Source organism: Adelges cooleyi, unplaced genomic scaffold (assembly GCF_023614345.1).
Source record: "Adelges cooleyi isolate 19-005CV unplaced genomic scaffold, UGA_ACOO_1.1 ACOO_flye_CR_arks_rails_tigmint_CR_PRNA_30, whole genome shotgun sequence".
Lineage (NCBI taxonomy): Eukaryota > Metazoa > Arthropoda > Insecta > Hemiptera > Adelgidae > Adelges > Adelges cooleyi.
Window position 1 is genome coordinate 14,063,986 of NW_026095971.1, and position 19,349 is coordinate 14,083,334.

General features: G+C 29.3%; 2 protein-coding genes across 3 annotated transcripts; one reads left to right on the forward strand and one right to left on the reverse strand.

Moving 5' to 3' along the window:
* The first annotated feature begins 7,815 nt into the window (after positions 1–7,815).
* On the forward strand, positions 7,816–16,034 carry LOC126839417 (prosaposin). 2 transcript variants are annotated; one of them, XM_050574744.1, is made up of 18 exons: positions 7,816–8,209; positions 8,302–8,407; positions 10,365–10,512; positions 10,944–11,147; positions 11,217–11,342; positions 11,402–11,566; positions 11,642–11,863; positions 11,936–12,079; positions 12,148–12,271; positions 12,351–12,583; positions 12,689–12,823; positions 12,900–13,098; positions 13,174–13,355; positions 13,442–13,616; positions 13,696–13,892; positions 15,308–15,422; positions 15,488–15,582; positions 15,655–16,034. In XM_050574744.1, exons 1-18 carry the CDS (start codon positions 8,149–8,151, stop codon positions 15,808–15,810), a joined length of 2,787 nt encoding a protein of 928 aa, XP_050430701.1. In that variant the 5' UTR covers positions 7,816–8,148; the 3' UTR covers positions 15,811–16,034. The 2 variants fall into 2 exon arrangements, with proteins under 2 accessions (XP_050430701.1, XP_050430702.1); XM_050574745.1 differs by lacking the exons at positions 15,308–15,422; positions 15,488–15,582; positions 15,655–16,034 and adding exons at positions 14,328–14,522; positions 14,650–14,941 and having other exon boundaries at positions 7,819–8,209.
* LOC126839418 (histone H2A.V) lies at positions 16,023–18,673 on the reverse strand. Its single transcript, XM_050574746.1, has 5 exons — positions 18,412–18,673; positions 18,186–18,263; positions 16,857–16,970; positions 16,643–16,772; positions 16,023–16,439 (listed from the first exon to the last, which is right to left on the reverse strand). Exons 1-5 carry the CDS (start codon positions 18,412–18,414, stop codon positions 16,378–16,380), a joined length of 387 nt encoding a protein of 128 aa, XP_050430703.1. The 5' UTR covers positions 18,415–18,673; the 3' UTR covers positions 16,023–16,377.
* Between the last annotated feature and the right edge of the window lie 676 nt (positions 18,674–19,349).

A 19,349-nucleotide genomic window follows, 5' to 3' on the forward strand; every position in this document is an offset into this window, starting at 1 on the left:
GTTGCTTTTCGGTACCTATACTAAAAAATAGAGCGCAGGCATATTGATCAAACGAACGAATTGGAAATGCGGGTACCACACTAAAACGGTTAAAATTCAAAAGCAAAACAATTTATCAATTTATCAATTGACGTGCGTCAATTATCTTGACGCACGTGTAAAATACAATAAACATATTATTGTTATTATTATGATCATTTTTTTTTAATTATGCAACATTTTGTACAAAATTTAAAAAATATCCAGTATTTAATGTTCTAATGATTCAAATTAGACCGATCAGCAATGTCACTGTAGAATGCATAGCTTATGCCTTAACATTTAAATTTCAAATGATATTTGTATTTGTAGACACTATAATTTCTCAACCGCTCGACAAGTGTCTTATTAATCATAAAGTAGGTACATAAATTCGATACTTTGTAATTGTATAACAAAACATCTGTAATTACTATCTATTCCCTCTAAGTCTAAACTCTAAAAACGACAGAATTTTTCAAGTTTAACTTTTTATAGACTAGGTACAAATTTCTGTAATACTCTTACGTAAAACCTTGCAAAACTACCTCTTTTTGGTAAAATTAAAACTATGAATTAGTTGCATAAAATACTTATTGATCACAAGGCTAACAACTCTACACCTTAAAAACCACTTGTTAAGAAACCACCATCACTGCCTCGGATAATTACTGGAATACCTGGAATATCGAACCGTAACGGAAATCGGAAACTAAGGGAGATTAAGATTGCGACTCGGATCATTTTAAGTTTATATAGAACGGGAGCGTGACGGCACTGCAAGAAGTAAAATGGACCGGAACTGGACCAATTAAAGTCGACAACTATAAAGGTTTGGATCAGCCGTTCCCAACCTTTTTGAGACTATTACCCATAAATTAGGTTAGATATTAACAAATACCCCTCCCTTCCAGAAAATCGACAATATTGGTCTGTGGACGGCACAAAAATAGTTAAGTCTTTACCCCTCAAAAAATCGTGTTTTACCCCTTGGGGAGTAATTACCCCCAGGTTCGGAACCGCTGGTTTAGATGATACTCATCAGTTTGGTACGGCATTAGCTGAACATCAAGAGTTTTCATCCTGTGTAAAATAATTTAACCCAATATCTGAAGTTAAAAACAAAGCCCATGAATATATTCATTATTTACGTACAACCACCCACTGTAAATACGGATGAAAAGATAAGGATGCATTTTACAACGAGTTATAAAAATTTATGATGACCCACCGGAAACATTGTCATAATCAAAATGGGAGATTGTAATGCTAAAATAGAAAGAGAGACGACTTCCTGCATACTTACGATTGGCACACAGAGTGCACATGAGATTAGCAATAATAATGGACAAAGACTCATCAATTTCGCTACATCCAGGAGAATGACTATCAGCAGTGCAACATTTCCACATAAAAATATTCACAAATGTACTAGAAAGTCCCCTAACAGACGAACAGAGAATCAAGTTGATCACGTGCTCATTAATATTAGATTCAGTTCTAGTGTTGTAGATGTAAGAAGTTCCCGGAGGTCGGATTGCGACACAGATAATTTTCTAATAAATTCCAGGATCAAACGTAAACTATAAAAGGATTAAACGAATATAAAGAGACACCAAAATTCAATCTAGAAAATATCAAAAGGAAAAATCGCCTAAGAAGTAAAAAAATAACTATCAGCGACGACTACTAGCATTTGAAAATAAAGTACTAAGAAAGATATGTGGCCTAATATTTGACAGCCAATTAAACTCATAGCGCACAAGGAAAAATACAGAGTTAAGACAAATCACTGAAGTTAACAAGCTATATTGAAAGTCAAAGACTCTATTGGTTTAAAAAATAAATAAAAAATGTCTTTTGTGCAACGCGTATATCACAATGAGTTCTGTTAACAAATGCATATATATATATATAAGTTAAAAATTAAAAATAGGTGGATCTATATAAAGATCTATTATTACTGTTCGACACGAGGCACGAGCAACTTTGAGTTGGTGACTTTTAGCCAAGGTCAAAAAACATTTATTCAATAATAATTTCGTTCGTTATTTTGTAATTTAAGAAAAATAGTATTTATGAATTAGCAATTAAGTTGTTAGGTCGTTAAATAAATAATTTTTATTCGAATTTAAAAATAAAGAAATGAAGGCAAAACTTGTAACATAACCTATTATTATAAAATGTATAAAATTAAAATAAAATAATAATAATAAAATTTAAAAATTATAAATTTTATAGTAATAGGTTGACATTTAATATCCTATTTTATTACATACTGTTTCGATTTTATAACTGTTCATGCTATAGTATTGATTTAGAACGCTCTGAACCAATAACGGTGCTTGACATTTATTTTGTTTTGGGATAATCACTACGCAATTGCATAATATTATTATTTAAAATATTTATATTTATAGGCAGTTTAAAAAATTTGAAGTGTCATCATTCGCCAATAACTATTAACTAATAACAATATTCGAATTTCTATTAGCTATTAGGTAGATATTTTATGAAACTCTAAAATATAAATTATTATATGTATAAATGTATCAATTGAACAACTTATTTTTGTAATTACAAATAATAGCAGTATATTTCCTTTATTAAAACATAAAAGTTGTTTAAAACATCAATGCATTACAACGAATTGTGTGATCAAATCTTGCTTCGAGAGAAAACTTTTAGGCTTAAAAGAGATCTGAAAACTGAAGTATTTAAGAGGTAAAACCCCCTACTTCGGTAAAATCCCCTGAAAGTCGAAGGTAAAATATGTAGTTACAATAATGAAAAGCAGAAAAAATAAGTAGTGCAGGAGATGATTTCTACTGGGTACAAGAACGAATATGTGAGAAGTGGTAAGATAGTCTGAATGCAGAATGCGTAATAGACCGCTTAGATGTCTAAGAGTTAAGACTAAAATGGATTGATTAGAATACACTAAGACTTAAAATTGCTAGGTATAAACATTGAAAACTAAATGACAATAAATAGGGATAGAGAAAATAGTGTGACAAAGGGTTTGTATGACTTATAAGTTTCCCAACGATAAATAAGTAGATGATTAAAAGTCATAACATGATTTTCAAAATCATTGATTTAGGTTAAAATCATTAAGTATAAAGTTACTAATATAAGTAGAAAACAATTAACAACAATCTTGTTTAAAACCATCAGGAAACCAGTTTATTATGAGATGCATTAAACTATTTGACAAACAAGATATGTGTGCGTTATGTAAAGCATGATTTAAATATAGGTAATAACAATAGTATTATATAATTTAAATAATATTATTAAATATTTTTTAATATTAAGGCGATTTTTTAATTTTAAGTCTAGACCGACGATATCTCAAATGTTGAACCTATTTCTTCTAAATAAACTTCAATAAAACCAATACATTCTCAGCTAAACTACCATATATATATATATATATACAGGGTGATCCAACTAACGTAAGACACTCATTTTCTCTGAAAATATAAATATTTTAAAAACAATTTTTTTCCTAAACTTTTAGGTACATATTTTACTACATTTTTAAATATTTTGAAAATTTTTATCACGAATCCTTATAAGCCCAAATGGGGGATTTTTGTTTTTTTTTAATGGCAACATATGTTTTTAATTATATAAGTTTGTAGACAAAAAATTAAAAATTATGTTAGCGTTTGAGTTTTGAATTTTCATTTATTTGTTCATTTGTTATGACTTTATAAAGATTTGATTTTTTGACTGTATTTCTTAATATTTTCAATCGTTACTACAAAGACGAGTAGTTCTATTACATTGCGTACAAATAATTTGACATGTTACCGTACTCTGTACCATAATCAGATATAATAAATAACCTATAATCTAAGTAATCTGTAGATAAGAACCTTTGTCTATTTCAAAATCTTTTATAGTGAATTCCTAGTTGTTAGAATGTTATTGCCAATTGGACAATGCGAACATAAATATGAATTTGATGTGCTACCGGTTTTGGACAAACTGAAGAAATATGATTATTATTAAGAGGAAATGTAGTATCTTAACAAAGTCATAACTAATGAACAGTTTAATAAAAATAAAAAATTTTAACGCTAACACATTTTTAATTTTTTTGTCTACAAATTTATGTAATTAAAAACATATGTTGCCATTTAAAAAAACCAAAAATCCCCTTTTTTGGCTTATAAAGATTGGCGATAAAATGTTTTAAAATATTAAAAAATGTAGTAAAATATGTACCTAAGAGTTTAGAAAAAAAATTGTTTTCAAAATATTTATATTTTCAGGGAAAATGAGTGTCTTACGTTAGTTGGATCACCCTGTATATATATATATGTATAATACGAGTATACACCTTTTTTTTGTACATGTGTATGTGGGCTACATTATAGTTTATTTCCTAAATATTTACTTTATAAAAGCGCAACGTTGAAGTTATGATTAGCTATGGGATTTCAATGAATAATGATACAAAATGGACCCCCATAATATTATTTAATGGTGGTTGATGCTGGTAGGTTTATTATATCAATAATCATGATTTACTATAGTCCGCGAATGAAATGTACAATACATTCGCTTAATCAAACGGCTATATTATACATAACAAAACGTATCTTTTAGGAACAACTACCAGTGGTTTAGTTAGGAATTAGACAAGTCACAAGAGAGGAGTTGATAAAATCTGTTGGTAAAGGCAAATATGGTTATAAATCGTATAATATATTGCCTATCACAACTATGGTGTTGTGTATATTTCAATGTCTATTGTTTACTGTTTTAAAAGTCACTATGACTATGACAGACCAAAAAATGAAAAAAACACTTATAGCTCGTAGATAAGTAATAATTACTCATAAACTAGTATAGCTAATACTACCCAGTTCAACTAGGCCAGTTGGAAACAAATTTATCATTTTTAACATATTTAAAAAAAAACTTTTAATGTTTTCAAAATATTTTATAACTATTTATTTGTTGGAATTTGAATGTCTTACAAAATGTTTAAATATTCTCAACATTTTTTTAACAGCTGGTTGGTAACGACATTTCATCGCTCTCATTTCAAACTACCAAATAAAAGCGGTAAATTTATCTAAAAAAATACAATTAATAAACTCCTAAATCTTGTATACAAAATAAATTAAAGTTAATCTGTTTTCAAAATGGCGGATACAGATTGAAATTTTAATTAGCGATTATTATTTTTAATTTATGATTGTTCGATTATATTTATTTTCTAGACCGCGAATCAATTAATAATTATCTCTGTAATTATCATAATAGGTACATAATATGGTGCCTTGATATAGAGGTGCATACTTATATAAAAATAATACAACTTACAAGTAATTATTAATAATAATGAAAGTAAACATTTAAGAAGTGTTAATATACAACAAAGAGCGCGTTTATAGTTATATTATGTTACTTGACATTGCACAATTATATGATAATTGTTAAAACAAATAGGCAGCAACTATTTGCCGATGTAGTAATTAAAATAAGTATACGATACCTACATTAATAGTAAAACACTGATATGAAAACACTGATTAATCAGTAAGATGAACACACTTCTTAGTTTTTGAAACAAAATCCCTTAAGCTATGTTAACTGTTACCATATTCTTTTGTTAGTATTTACATGAAACCAAAATTATTATTTTGTTGTTTCAATCGTTGACCATAGATTATATTTGTATATGGTCGTCGTTAACAATGTGGTTTTATTTTTAATACTAGGATTGTAAAATAGATTTGTATTTTAGCACAAGCTGAATATATATTGTATAATACCTACCCAATAATATTCATTGAGAACATACAAGGAATTATTACTATTTTTGATGTGAACAAAATTTTAAACCTAGTCATTACGTTTATTTTTAAATAGACGTTTAAAAATTCAAAATGTACTAATTTTTCAAATTATTAACATATTATTACCTACCTCATGAGTATTCGCATAGGCCATACAGCATCATTACTATGCATAGTTTTTTCGGTGTAAGAATATTTAAATAGTCAATAAGCAAGTTACAACTAGTATAGTGTTACCTACATAACATAGTACAGTGCCGAACTTACGGGGGGGGGGGGAGTCAAACCCCTCCAGAGCCAAAAAAAAATTGTGAATAATTATAGTAATATATTATAGGTATTTATTGTATAATTGTTACAATGTTACTCTATGAAGTCATTTAGAACTTGAAGTAAATAAATATAATAAATAATAATTTAATAATTATATTTTAATTATTAAGTGTTTAGTGTTTGGTACAGTTTTGACCTTTGTCAACTATTAAATGCTCAACGCATACCTATTCTGATATTAAAAATAGAAATTTATAACAATTTTATATACCTAGCTATTTTACTGTAAACTGTTATAGAAGATGTAAATAACTGATAAGTGATAACACAATAATAACTATTGTGGTTATTAATTTTTATTAATTATTATATTATCAGAGATGGGCAAAATAGTTACCAAAATACATTTCAAATGCAAAATTGTATTTAAAATCAGGGAGTAAAAACGTGTAAAGAAATTTCCAAAATTTCATTCGTATAAAGAAAATGTAAAGAAACGTTTTTTCAAACCGTTTTCAAAAACATTTTTACTCCCTGTTTAAAATAGTCAAAATAAACACAAAATGTATACCTGAGTAAAATTATTTTTTGAAAGTATTCAATTTGGAATTTAAAGTTTAACAAAGACAAAAATATAAATGCAATTTTGTATTTTTAAATTAGGGGGAATTGTGGCGTCATCTAAGCAAGAAATAAAATATCTCTGGAACTAAAAATCCAGAAATTTCGGTATTTCTTGAAATCGAACTATCTAGTTTTTTTTTGGAAAAATATTTCAAAAATTACTTAATTGATAATGGCTATTGCTCATGGCTTAAATATTCTAGGTTACTGCATCTCTACCCCCTCTCCATCAACATGTTCGATGATAAAAATAAAATGGCAGCATAAGGGTTCAGCTAATCAAATTCATATTTTATTTTATAAAGGTATTATGAATATATTTATCAAAAGAAAAATTATGTGCCCTTACTGCTATTTTGTGAATTGATAATATAATAAAGTGGGATATGTAATAATCTAGTATATTTAAATTTTAAGTCATGGCTGGACCTAAACAAAATAACCCATTGGATGAACTCGGGGAGCTATAAATTCTCGATTAGCACGTTCAAAACACTAATAAAAACAAAACATAAACTATATCTAAAGAATATTCTACCCAAATTTATTTGGTAGCTCAACAGTTTTTCAAAGAGTTATATGGTGCCGTATTTTTAAGATAAAAAATGTGTAAATTGTAGGGTGTTTTTCTCGATTTTCAAGGGGAAGGGGTAATCTTTTATTTGTATTTGCGGCTTTTCTTAGTATTTTTCGGTTAAGATTTCTGATCAACAGACATGCTACCTTTACGAAGATATTAGTTCGGTGGTCATTGTGGTCCAGACCGAAAATATAAACCCATCATTGTAAAACCAATACGATCTCAGATCGACGCTATAAAAAATATTCACATTTATTGCAGTAAATCAATTTTTGTTTAAAAAAGATTTATTATTTACATTTGGTTGGGTCAGGCAAAAATCACGATGATATTTATTGTTGCACCAAAGGTCACTCTACCCTTCACGAAACGCGGTTAATAACATGATATTTTCTTATCAGCTGTACAGTATACCAATGCACACAGACAGCGCATTGTATTATAAAATATATATTATACACGGCACACAACAACAGCTGAACAACAACAACAAAAGCGGTATACGGCAGCTGTGATGACTAATCACACAATATATTATTATTACGGGCTACGTTAAACGGACGACTCACGATAAAACGACGTAATCGGTTAGAATTTAATTTTTTTTTTTTTTTTATTACAACACTGCCGTTCTCGTTTTAACGTCGCAGTTTTTTTTTATTGTCGCCCCGCATATCGCATTTGGTTCCCTCGATTCGTGTTTTGTGGACTCGTCAAGTGCTAACCGTTTACACAACCTTTGTTGGCCAATACATCAGACTTACACAGTGCACACACACATTTCTAAATCATTTTCAACACTCTCTGGATGAGTGACGCTCGCCCGGCGAGAAAATGACAAGAAACGACGTCCTACGTTTTTTCGCACTAGCCTGTCTGGGATGCGTTCTCTTGGGTGAGTAAACGAATTGGTCTACTGAAAACCAATCTAAAATATTTTACATCTAATTTTCTGATAATCGTCTCATTCATTTGTTTGACGTGCAGGTGCCTGTTCGGCGTTTGCGGAAGAGCCCGTCCGACGTGAACGAGCCCAACTGCTCGGAGAAAAAGAATGTACATCCGGACCGGCTTACTGGTGTAGAAACATAACGTAAGTACCGAAGCGATGTACGATTGTAACTCTAAGGGTTTGTCGAAAAACACCTAATCGAATCTTATATTAATTGATTGCAACAGAAAAGTTGCATGATCATATTGTGTGAGAATGGAAAAATCCTATTTAAAAATAAAAACAGGTAATAATATCAAACTTATCAGTATTGATATAATATGACCTTTTTTTCACTAGTCATTGTCAATACAATCAATATTGTTTATCTCGAAATAAACATAATCTTACCTTATGTGCTATTTTAAAACTTTGGTATACAAATCTTAATTATTATTATTGTATCGACTATTGATACATATGTTCATTTAGTAACTTTGCTGTACATAGTGTTCTAAGACTTCAAAAATGATCAGCTTAATTTTAACTACTGTCAAGTATTATTCTATGTGCCATATTGATAAATGTATATAATATAAAATTATAAATAGATGATAGTTGTCAGACCTTTGTCAAAATGAACATGTCAATGTATGCCAAATTATTTAAAAAAATGTTTTCATACGAATTTTTATGACTATTTAACCGACCTTATCTATTATAATAAGAATTTCAAATGATACACTATTTAGATAACCTATAGTTGAACACAAAAGCTATTAATAATATTACTAAATCAATCTACATATATAATGTTATAATTAATCTACTCTAGCTAGATGAAAAAAAAATTGTACACAATTTGAGTGCAAAAGTATAATATAAATAAAAAAAAATATAGTCATGATTACAATAGGACTTGAAAGAAAAACTGGTTAACCCTGAAAATCAGGTAGCCAATTATAAGTGTTAAGAACTATAATATTATGAATGTAAAATCCTCGGTCTCTTTGTGTGTCAATAACTTCTTCTGATGTAATCTAATATCCTATAGTTTTCTCTTCCACTTATTGACAAAAATAATTACAAAGCTTTGTTGATTTTCAAAAACTTTTTAATTTTTGGAAATTTATGTATTCTACCATAACTATTTGTTAGATTCCAATTAATTATTTTAATAAATACATATTTAATGACTATTATACTTTCTAATTTATGAATTGTATATATTTTATTTAGAATGTTTTATTATAGCAGTATAACTTAAGAAAAATTTTACAAAAAAAATCAATATTTTAACTACAAGAATTCAAAACTGGTCCTTTAATCAAAGGTTATTAGATCTTTAGATGAAGTATCAACTTTATTAATATTGGCAATTAACATAAAACTGACAAACCAATATTCTTAAAAAAATGCAGCTGTCATGCTAGCTCAAAAACATATATTTCTAAAAACGTATATGTGCTGTAAAACTAATTTTTTTAAATTAAAAATAATTTATTATCCACCCAAATTGATTTTATTTGTTTGAATTTTATTTATAATATATTAATAGTATAGATAATGTTTTAAATATATATTATTCCGTCGATTATTTTATAGTAGTTTTTATTTTATTTTTTTGTAAGAGATATTCCGTTGGTATGTTATTTAGTTACATTATATGAATGTTATTTAAACATTTGTTTACTCAGCTGTTTTTCAACCCATGTACCAATAGCATGGTAAAACTGTTTTACCAAACCTTGAAATGAAATGCATCAGACATCACATTAATTACATTATATACATTGATTTTTAACTTTTTTTTTTTTTTTAAATAAGTACAATTGTAATAATTCTAATTAACTTTTTTTATTGTTGTCCTTATCTGCTGAAATTTTGGTGATCGCAACCTATATTTGTGTTATAAAATTTAAGTCACTTGTAAATATTAATTAATATTTAATACTATAATTCTCCTTTCGTAATTCTCTTTTGGTTATGATCTCTGCGAGTACAACATATTTAGATGCCTCTATTAATCGCATCTGACCAGTTTTCCTTTGACTTCACCGATTTTCAAAATTATTGTTTATAGCTCGGTTTTATAATATATTTTAATATTGTATTTCAGTAATGCAGCCGGTTGTAAAGCGGTCAATTTTTGCATCCAAACAACGTGGCTAAAACAAAAGTACCCAGAAGACAATGATGACGTTTGTACTATTTGTAAAAACATGGTAAAAGAAGCCCGCGACACTCTTACTAGCAATGCAACGTTGGTATGTATTTTTGTTTCCTCTGAGAAAAAGCTCAGTTCCCTGGACATTTTTTTTCCAATCACGGGATGGGAGTAGGGTATATATATTTTTATTGAAAATAGACCATTCAACTTGACAGTCTGGTTGTGTATATGTTTGTATGTGTGTGCAATTCTTACATCTAATAATAGAACCTGTGCAGATTCAAATGTTTTCCTAAAATTTTATCAGTATATTCAGTTGTCTAGGTGAACTAACTTCATTTCTGTGGTGATTGAAAATTCTTTAATTTTGACCTATACATTTTTTTTTGAGATTACTTTGTGAAATTAATCCATCAAAATAGTTAATTGTATTCAATCATTTTGGAGAGAGTTATGCCAATAATTTAACAATGTTCCTTTTCTGTTATTTTTTGTTAATTGTTTTGACAAATTTTTGTTTGTTTCTAGGATGAATTACAACAAGTTTTCTATGGATCGTGTAATTTGTTGCCACTTAAAATTGTGAAAAAAGAATGCAGGAAGTTGGCCGACGATTTTATACCCGAGCTCGTCGACACATTGTCTTCGGAAATGGATCCAAATGTTGTTTGTACAGTTGCCGGCTTGTGTAATAATAAAAACATTGACCAGCTTCTGCTTGAAAACAAAAATGTAACGAAACAATATAACAGCTATTCTAGTGATCATTAATTGTTTAACTAATAGAATAAATTTTTTTAGGAACCGGTATTGGACGCCAATGCCGAAGTGTACCATTCTTGTGAAAAATGTGCAGTCGTCATGGAAAAAGCTGAAATTATGATGCAGCTTCATTCAAAACGACAAATACTAAATAAAATCTGGACTGTGAGTGGTTTGTTAATATTTTACCAATAATATTTTCTTATAATTTTTTTTGTTTTTAGTTATGTGGAGAATTAAGTTCCTTCTCAGATGCGTGCAGTGCCATTGTTTTGAAAAATATTGATTCCATTTATGATACTCTTAAAACCGAATTCACTAAGAGAAACGTTTGTATGTTGAGCGGTATGTGCTCAGAAGCATTCCATCCACATGCTGATGGCTATGAGGTTAGACAAATTTTAATTTACCGTAATCAAGGTAAAAATGACTTCATTCGACAATGATATTATATTGTATTCCAGAAAGCCAAAAGTGCTCTGATGGGTGTCGAAATCAGTACTGCAGGCGAGCGAGGCATAATTAAGAGTGAAAAAAAAAATAAAGTCAACGACGAATTGACGTGTGAATTCTGTGAACAATTAGTTAAACATCTTAGAGATATTCTCATCTCAAACTCTACCGAAGAACAATTCTTAGATGTACTGAAAGGACTTTGCAAACAAACAGGAGCTTATTCACAAGAGGTATTCAAAATAATTGTGTAAAAATGTTAAATATTATGAACATAAATAGCTTTTAATATTTTTTTTTTTCAGTGTTTGTCTTTAGTAGTTCAAAACTATAAACTCATATATACTTTCCTAACGAGTGAACTAGACGGTAAAGTAGTATGCACTGACGTTGGAATTTGTCCCAATTCGTTAAGCGGCCCAAATGTTTTCGAGTACAAAAACCTGATGGTGGGAAATTATATATATATTTACAAAAGTCAAATATAATTATAAAATATTTATTTATCTTTGTTTAGCCATTCCCACTTATCCCGACTGAACTTTTAGAAAAAGTGAGCACTTTAGAAAAAGAAGAACATATGCAATCAAATGTAAAATCTCCTGTCATTGATGTGTACTATCAAAATATTCACCTCAAAAGTATTATAATTTTTTAAGAACCTTTAATTACTGTTTAAAACATATTTAATAATAGTTTTTAATTTGTGTTATTTTAAAGTTGGTCAAGTAGACATGCCTAAGGAAAAGACTACATGTTTTGTGTGTCAATCCGTGTTGCATTACGTTCAACAAGTTGTAACAGATCCGAAATCTGAAGCGGAAATTCGCAGTGCTTTGGAATCTTCTTGTAAAGTATTACCAAATTCATTAACTCCAGAATGTAAACAGTTTGTAGACCAATATGGAGATGCATTCATATCGTTAGTCGCTCAAGAAGTTGATCCGTCTGTTGTGAGTTTCTTACATTGTGTTTATTTAAACTTTTAAGCTGTTAAATGAGTTCATTTTTCGAGTGAACATCCCTAACATGAATTAATATCTTATTTATAATTTTAGATTTGCCCAGAACTTAAACTTTGTCCGGCGCAAGAAATTTCCATAGTTTCTACGGTTAAGAGTTCTCAGAGTTGCACATTGTGCGTTATGTTTATGTCCACTTTAGAATCTGAATTGAAAAATAAGGATAACGAGGTTAATATTAAATAGACATTATTGCTTTCAATAGAAAAACATTCATTTTTCATGTTGAACTTTTGTTTCGTGACAGGTTGAAATTATTAAGAAATTAGAGAAATTGTGCTCCAAATTCCCTTCCCATTACAAAGCAGAATGTACAGCATTTGTCGAAAACAATTTCCAGTCGCTTGTCGACATGATTATAGCTCAATTAAATGGCCAAGACATATGCACCCTATTGAATGTTTGTAAACCTCCTCAGACTCTGTTTGATACTGCTGGGGACATTGGTAATTAAGTATTTATAGTAAACTAATTATTAATATTAATTTAATACTCATATACATTTTTTGTTTTGTTATAAGAAACTAATATGATTGCCGAGACGAATCAAGCTAAAGTGATCTTCCCGGGATTAAATTTGGGACAACTGATTACTAACAATTACCAAATGCCAGCTCAACCTAAAGTGCCAACTCCGTTGTGTTTAGTTTGTACGGTTTTGATGAAGTATTTGAATAGAGTGGTCGAGGATAAGTCCAACCAAGTATGGTTTTATAAACAACTATTATGATTACATAATCGGCAATAAATGCTATTATAAATTACGACTTACGATTATTGTCATTATAGGCAAGTATCAAAAATGCTTTGGATACAGCTTGTAGTGTGTTGCCTAACATAGAAGAAAATGAATGCAAGAGCTTTGTCGATGGTCATTTTGCTCAAATAATGGCGGCTATTGAAACTGGTACCAGTCCTGAAATTGCTTGTATGGCCATGTTAGTGTGTGTTGATGGTGCTAAAGGTTAGTCTACGTCATATTAATTGGATAAACTGTTTTTGACATTTTTTTGTATTCATATATGTTGAATCTGTTCAAGCAGTTCATGGTAGTAGTACAGAGTTACAGCAGACACCCAAAGCTACAGCGGTACAATTGGACCAATCTTCAGAATGTGTCATTTGCGAGGCTTTTGTAAAAACATTTGAGAAACGTTTTAATGAAAGCACAGAAAGTAATATCGAAGAGTTCGATCTAGTTGAATTGTGCGATAGCATTGAAGTTATCCACAAAGATGAGGTAATTGTTTAAAAAATTATTTTTGCTATGCTCTACAATACTTATTTTGTAAATAGCACGTCCAAATTGGTGATTATTAAGATATATTCTTTGTGAGGTGTATTTTCCGTATTGATTTCCTTTTGAATTATAATTTTTTTTTTTTGTTTGCTCATATTTAACCACGTTGTTCTTGTTTCGTGTGATGCACTGCTCAAATAGGTTTACTAAAAAAACTGTTTTTTTTTTTTAATTGAATGCAAAATTTACAAAAACAATAGTATAACCAGTGTGGTATATGCTGTGTGTACTCATTTTTTTATGTAGTGTATCCACTCGCATAGTTTGATTCTTATTATGAGTGTACACGTACATAGAAAAATGGGAGATGAATCCACACAGCGTGTACCCTACGACTAAATTACTGAAAAAAAACAATATACAATTGTAATATAGTGTTTGGAGATGATTCCATCGTACGACCAAACATTCAAAAATCTTTATTATCAAGTACCCACTTGGATGATGTGTGAGAAAATGACCATGTGCGATAAGAATAAAAGCACCGCCGTTAATCAATTAGAAAATGAAAATTGTTTGTTGGGATCCACTTATTGGTGTTCATCCAAAGACAACGCCAAACAGTGCAAAGTAATTATTTTAACATATTTTTTTTTCCTACTAGTTTTATTGTTGGAGGATTTTACGTGTTCAACTTGAAAATAACATTGATTTTTCTTGCTCCCAGAGTTATTAGTATATATTTGTGTTTCTTTAGGCCGACAAGATTTGTGAACGTAGCACATGGAAAGTGCAAATCATCGAAAACTAATAAGTGATATATTTTATTTTTTTTACAATAAGTTTTTAATTGCAAGATTTAAGTATTAGATAATTTGTTATAATTTTTCTTTTTTTGACTTGTAATGATGTATAATTATTATAATAAATTATTATTACCTACCTATTACATATTTCTCGTGTTGATGAAAATATTATTATACATTTATTAACTAATAGTATTGTGTATTTGGCGTTTAAGCCTCAAAATAAATTGTATTTTTCAAATATATTTTGTTGTTTTTCCGGAGTAGTCATACCTAATGATAGTACTGTCAACTGTGAGAGATTTTTCAATATATATATATGTGTGTGTGTGTGTATGTGTGTAAAAAATATTATTATAGTTCTTTTCTAACCGATAGCTAAACTCAATTCAACTCATTAGAATTAAATATTTTTCTACTGTGATATATTGTCAATTTATTAAAACTTATTGTAGCCTTTCAGTTACTTACATTTTCCTAGCAATACTAGACAAAGAAACTTGTTTACACCAGTATTTCTGTTTAACCAACTTTTACTATAATCTACCAATATTGGACATGTTACTTTAGATTTATTGACAGTTGCATATATTAATACAAATCTTACAGGACAATCTGCTTGAATTGATGAAACACATCTGCAAGTTACACCGTTCAGACAAACAACATAGCATGGATAAAACGATTATCATAGAAATGTTACAAAACGAGTGCAAAAAACAAAGTAAATTAAAACCAAGTTATTTACTGACCTTAAATGATAATAAGCAATAATAATTTATTTTCTAGTCAAAAACTCCTTAACCGGCTTTCATCCTAAATGTACAATTTGTAAAGACGTAATAAACGATATAAAAACTAAAATTGAAAGTTCTCAAGCTGAAGTATGATACAACTATAAATAGTTGCTGTTTTTTTTGTCTGATTAAACAAATTTTTTTATTGAATTGTTTTAGCAAAAAATTGTATACAGATTAGAATCACTTTGCGATGCTCTACCAAACAAAGACCAATGTATTACTCTAGTCGAAGAATACGCTGAAAAAGTAATGAACAAAATAATTGATGGCCTAGATGTCCAACAAATATGCACAGATATAGGATACTGTTAAAAAACTTACTTGTGTATAATCTATTATATAAAAACTTACTTTTATATAATCGCCAATTGTGAAACATTTATACTTGTAACTTTTTGTAGGGTATAGATTGTATGTTATGGATACTATTTATGTTTATTACTAATTATTAATTATACATACTATGCTCGTTTTTAAACAACAAGAACACTACATTTGTTTATACAAATTAAACATAAAATTAAAAAAAAAAAAAATGCATATATTTTATACTTCAAATGAATAATACAACGAAAAATTGTACACCCTAAATTTTATGTAGTCAATAAATTCCTCAATTAATACAATATTAAAGAAGTGTTGACATTAAAAAAAGTAAGTTTTATTTTTCTTAATAAAATAAAAAAAAAATCATGCCAGTATATATCTTATAGAACACTCACACAAAAGTAGCAAATGGAATAAATTTTGTAAATTACAATATCGCATGATGCAAAGAATTAAAGTTGTCAAATTAAGAAAACCAAATTTGTTTAGCTTAAATTAAAAAAAAAAATTAATCAATACATTTAATTAAAAGTCTTATGCAGCGAGTGAACATTACTGGGGTTTTTGAGATCCCTTTTTGCCTATGAGGGACTTATGGATATGTGGGATCACACCTGAAACAAATAATATGTTAGAGTCGGTGTACCGTACAATGTTATTACGGGCAGTTGTGTAGTCGTAAGGGTATTCACTATACACCAACTTCCCACTTTTCTATGTATGTCGGTACTCATAACGAAAATCATTCACTATACTCAATACGTTGTTACACCCAGAATATACCCAACGACTACACTACTGATTATAGTTATAATACCTCCTCCCGCAATTGTTGCTCTTATGAGTGTGTCTAATTCTTCATCTCCTCTAATGGCTAACTGTAAGTGACGAGGTGTAATACGTTTTACTTTTAAATCTTTTGAAGCATTGCCAGCCAACTCGAGCACCTAATGTTGGATTAAATATCAAACAGAATGTTAATACTACTTTATTGATGGATTTAATGCTAATTGTTTTCTCATGAAAATTACTTCAGCAGTCAAATATTCTAAAATGGCTGCACTATAGACGGCAGCAGTAGCTCCAACACGACCATGACTAGTAGTACGATTCTTCAAGTGACGATGAATTCTGCCAACTGGGAACTAAAAAAATTTTGAAACAGTTTGTATTTAAAATCTGAAATGCAACAACATTGAACATGGACACTCAACAAGTTACATTTAAGAACACCTTATTCCTAAAAAAAAAATATATTTAACTATTAACTATATGTAAAATAAAGGTTAATATTGTATTAATAACTGTTTATTTAGTCAGATTAAAAATTTTAATTGTATTAAAGTTAAGACCATATAATACTAACATAAGGTAAGGTGACATTTCACAAGCCATGCCAGCGTTAACTACAAAACAGAACTACGTCTAACCAATGGACCATACAATAACCCTACACATGTTTTTAATCATAAATAACAAAATTCTCATCGGTTAAACTCAGTCTCCAAAATGTATTGTTTAACGTACAAATTATGAAATATTAATTAAAATGTAAGCTATAAAACAACTAATTACCAACACTAATTTTATGGAAAAGTATCAATTGTAGTACATTCAACAAAAACTAAAATTATTATAATTTAATGACCTGAGAAAAATTTACGTTTTCTATGATCGACTATATTTTATGGTATTTATGACAGATTTTTATAATTATTCATTAATAAGATTAGAGGCATTGTTATTGATAATTAAAATTAAAAATTATTATGGTGATTTTAAAAATCAATTTTATATCTATAAGAAGAACGCTATTAGTCATTTTTTCACATTCATTCATTAATTAATTTACATTTAGTATCTACTTGGATATTTGTATCAGCTTTAAAACAATTGTACTCATTAATTATTTAATTTAGAATGAGTTCTGTGAACAGTGTCAAGTCAGTTAATATCATGAAAAAATAACTTTATGTTCTAGTCATATTCAAAATAATTAGAAAGTTAGGCTGATTGTTAGTTTCCATAGCAACTCCAGTACACTCCAACAGTTAATTCAAAACGTAGAATAACAGTCGTTTAATGTACACAATTTTAGTGCAATTAAGTTAAACAATTTCATATGATGTTCAGATTTGTTAAAAAAAAATAAAGGTAGTTGACATATGTGTCAACTAAAACTAAATAACCGTTGTTTGTAATTATCTCAATCGACAAATTAGTAATCAATTTCCGACAAATAGATTCGCGCCGTTATCTTTAAGACATAAGTGTTGTCGGCTTAATAATTTATTATTACAATAGCTTTTTGGAACGATAAAACAAAAAAAAAACCTAGACGACTGGAAAGATTTATTTACCTGTAATCCGGCCCTGGCCGACCTGGACACCGCTTTAGCCTTGGATTTTCCGGAATCTTTACCTGCTTTTCCTCCAGCCTAATAAAATAAAACAAAAACACGGTAAACGCCGCTTTAATTATTGCAAACAACAAAATTCGTGCACGCTCGCAACGACGGTAGACATTTACAGTTGCTATAATAACAATGTTATTTACGAGAAAAACGGGCGACAAAAAAGACCTACCATTTTTGTCGTCGGTTAATATACGTAAACGGTACGTGCAATGTGAGTTTCGGTCGTGACAATACACGCGATGTCTTTGGGCTAACGACTTAACTGACTAATGGGTTAAGACTGAAGAGAAGCAAAAAAACCGTTGAGGAAAGTGAGAAAAAAAATAATAAATAAACGGACGTTAAGAAAACTGACAACAACAGTGTAGCGGTCGACCGGATTTACAATAAACGGTACGCACGCACAAAACGGGTGACGGTAACGCGCGCAAACGGCTTGTGGCCGCCATGTTTGTTGAACGCGCCGCGGCATCGACCAATCAGAGTGCTCGATTGACGGCGGGCAATTCCGTGAGAGACGCTCGGCAAAATCGATGTCGACAACAAAAGCTTGTTGACAACAAAACGGAAAATGCCGCCATTTCAACGTTTGAAAACAAATAATGCATTTACGCAACGGTCCGTTTGGCCGTTTTGCGTTTGCCGCAGTTAGTAGTGGTTACCAGAGTAATAACACACGCAATTTTACCAGAACATGTTTCAAAGTAATATTAATTTATTAATAAAAACTGATTCAAAAACTTATTCAATTAAAAAAAAAACGTAAAATTATGCGATTGTTAAAATAAAATATAAGAACTTAAATTAATCTCAAATAAGCTTATTAAAAAATAAACCATTTACTGTAAATAGTTATTATAAAACTGTTTTAAAAAGTATTTTTTTTTTTTATAATTATTACAATACTAAAGCCAAAAAATTCCTTTTAATACAATTTATCATGGTACACACTTTATGTTTGAAAACAATAAGTGTTGCATATTCCTATTAGTTTTTAGTCTTGCGACTCTTTAACTGAATGTAGATCATCTTATTGTTAGCAGTGAGTATGCTGTATGATCAAATATACATGGGATTCTTCTAACCATATAAATGAAAAATGTTAAA

Bases quoted from the DNA above. Each gene is read 5' to 3' on its own strand.
- LOC126839417 (XM_050574744.1), top strand. From the start codon at position 8,149: ATGACAAGAAACGACGTCCTACGTTTTTTCGCACTAGCCTGTCTGGGA. The intron at 8,210-8,301 runs GTGAGTAAACGA...TTTGACGTGCAG, and splicing joins TCTGGGATGCGTTCTCTTGG to GTGCCTGTTCGGCGTTTGCG. The intron at 10,513-10,943 runs GTATGTATTTTT...GTTTGTTTCTAG, and splicing joins TTACTAGCAATGCAACGTTG to GATGAATTACAACAAGTTTT.
- LOC126839418 (XM_050574746.1), bottom strand. The intron at 16,971-18,185 runs GTAAATAAATCT...AAATTTTTTTAG, and splicing joins CGGCCAGGGCCGGATTACAG to TTCCCAGTTGGCAGAATTCA. The intron at 16,773-16,856 runs GTAATTTTCATG...ATCCAACATTAG, and splicing joins TAGAATATTTGACTGCTGAA to GTGCTCGAGTTGGCTGGCAA.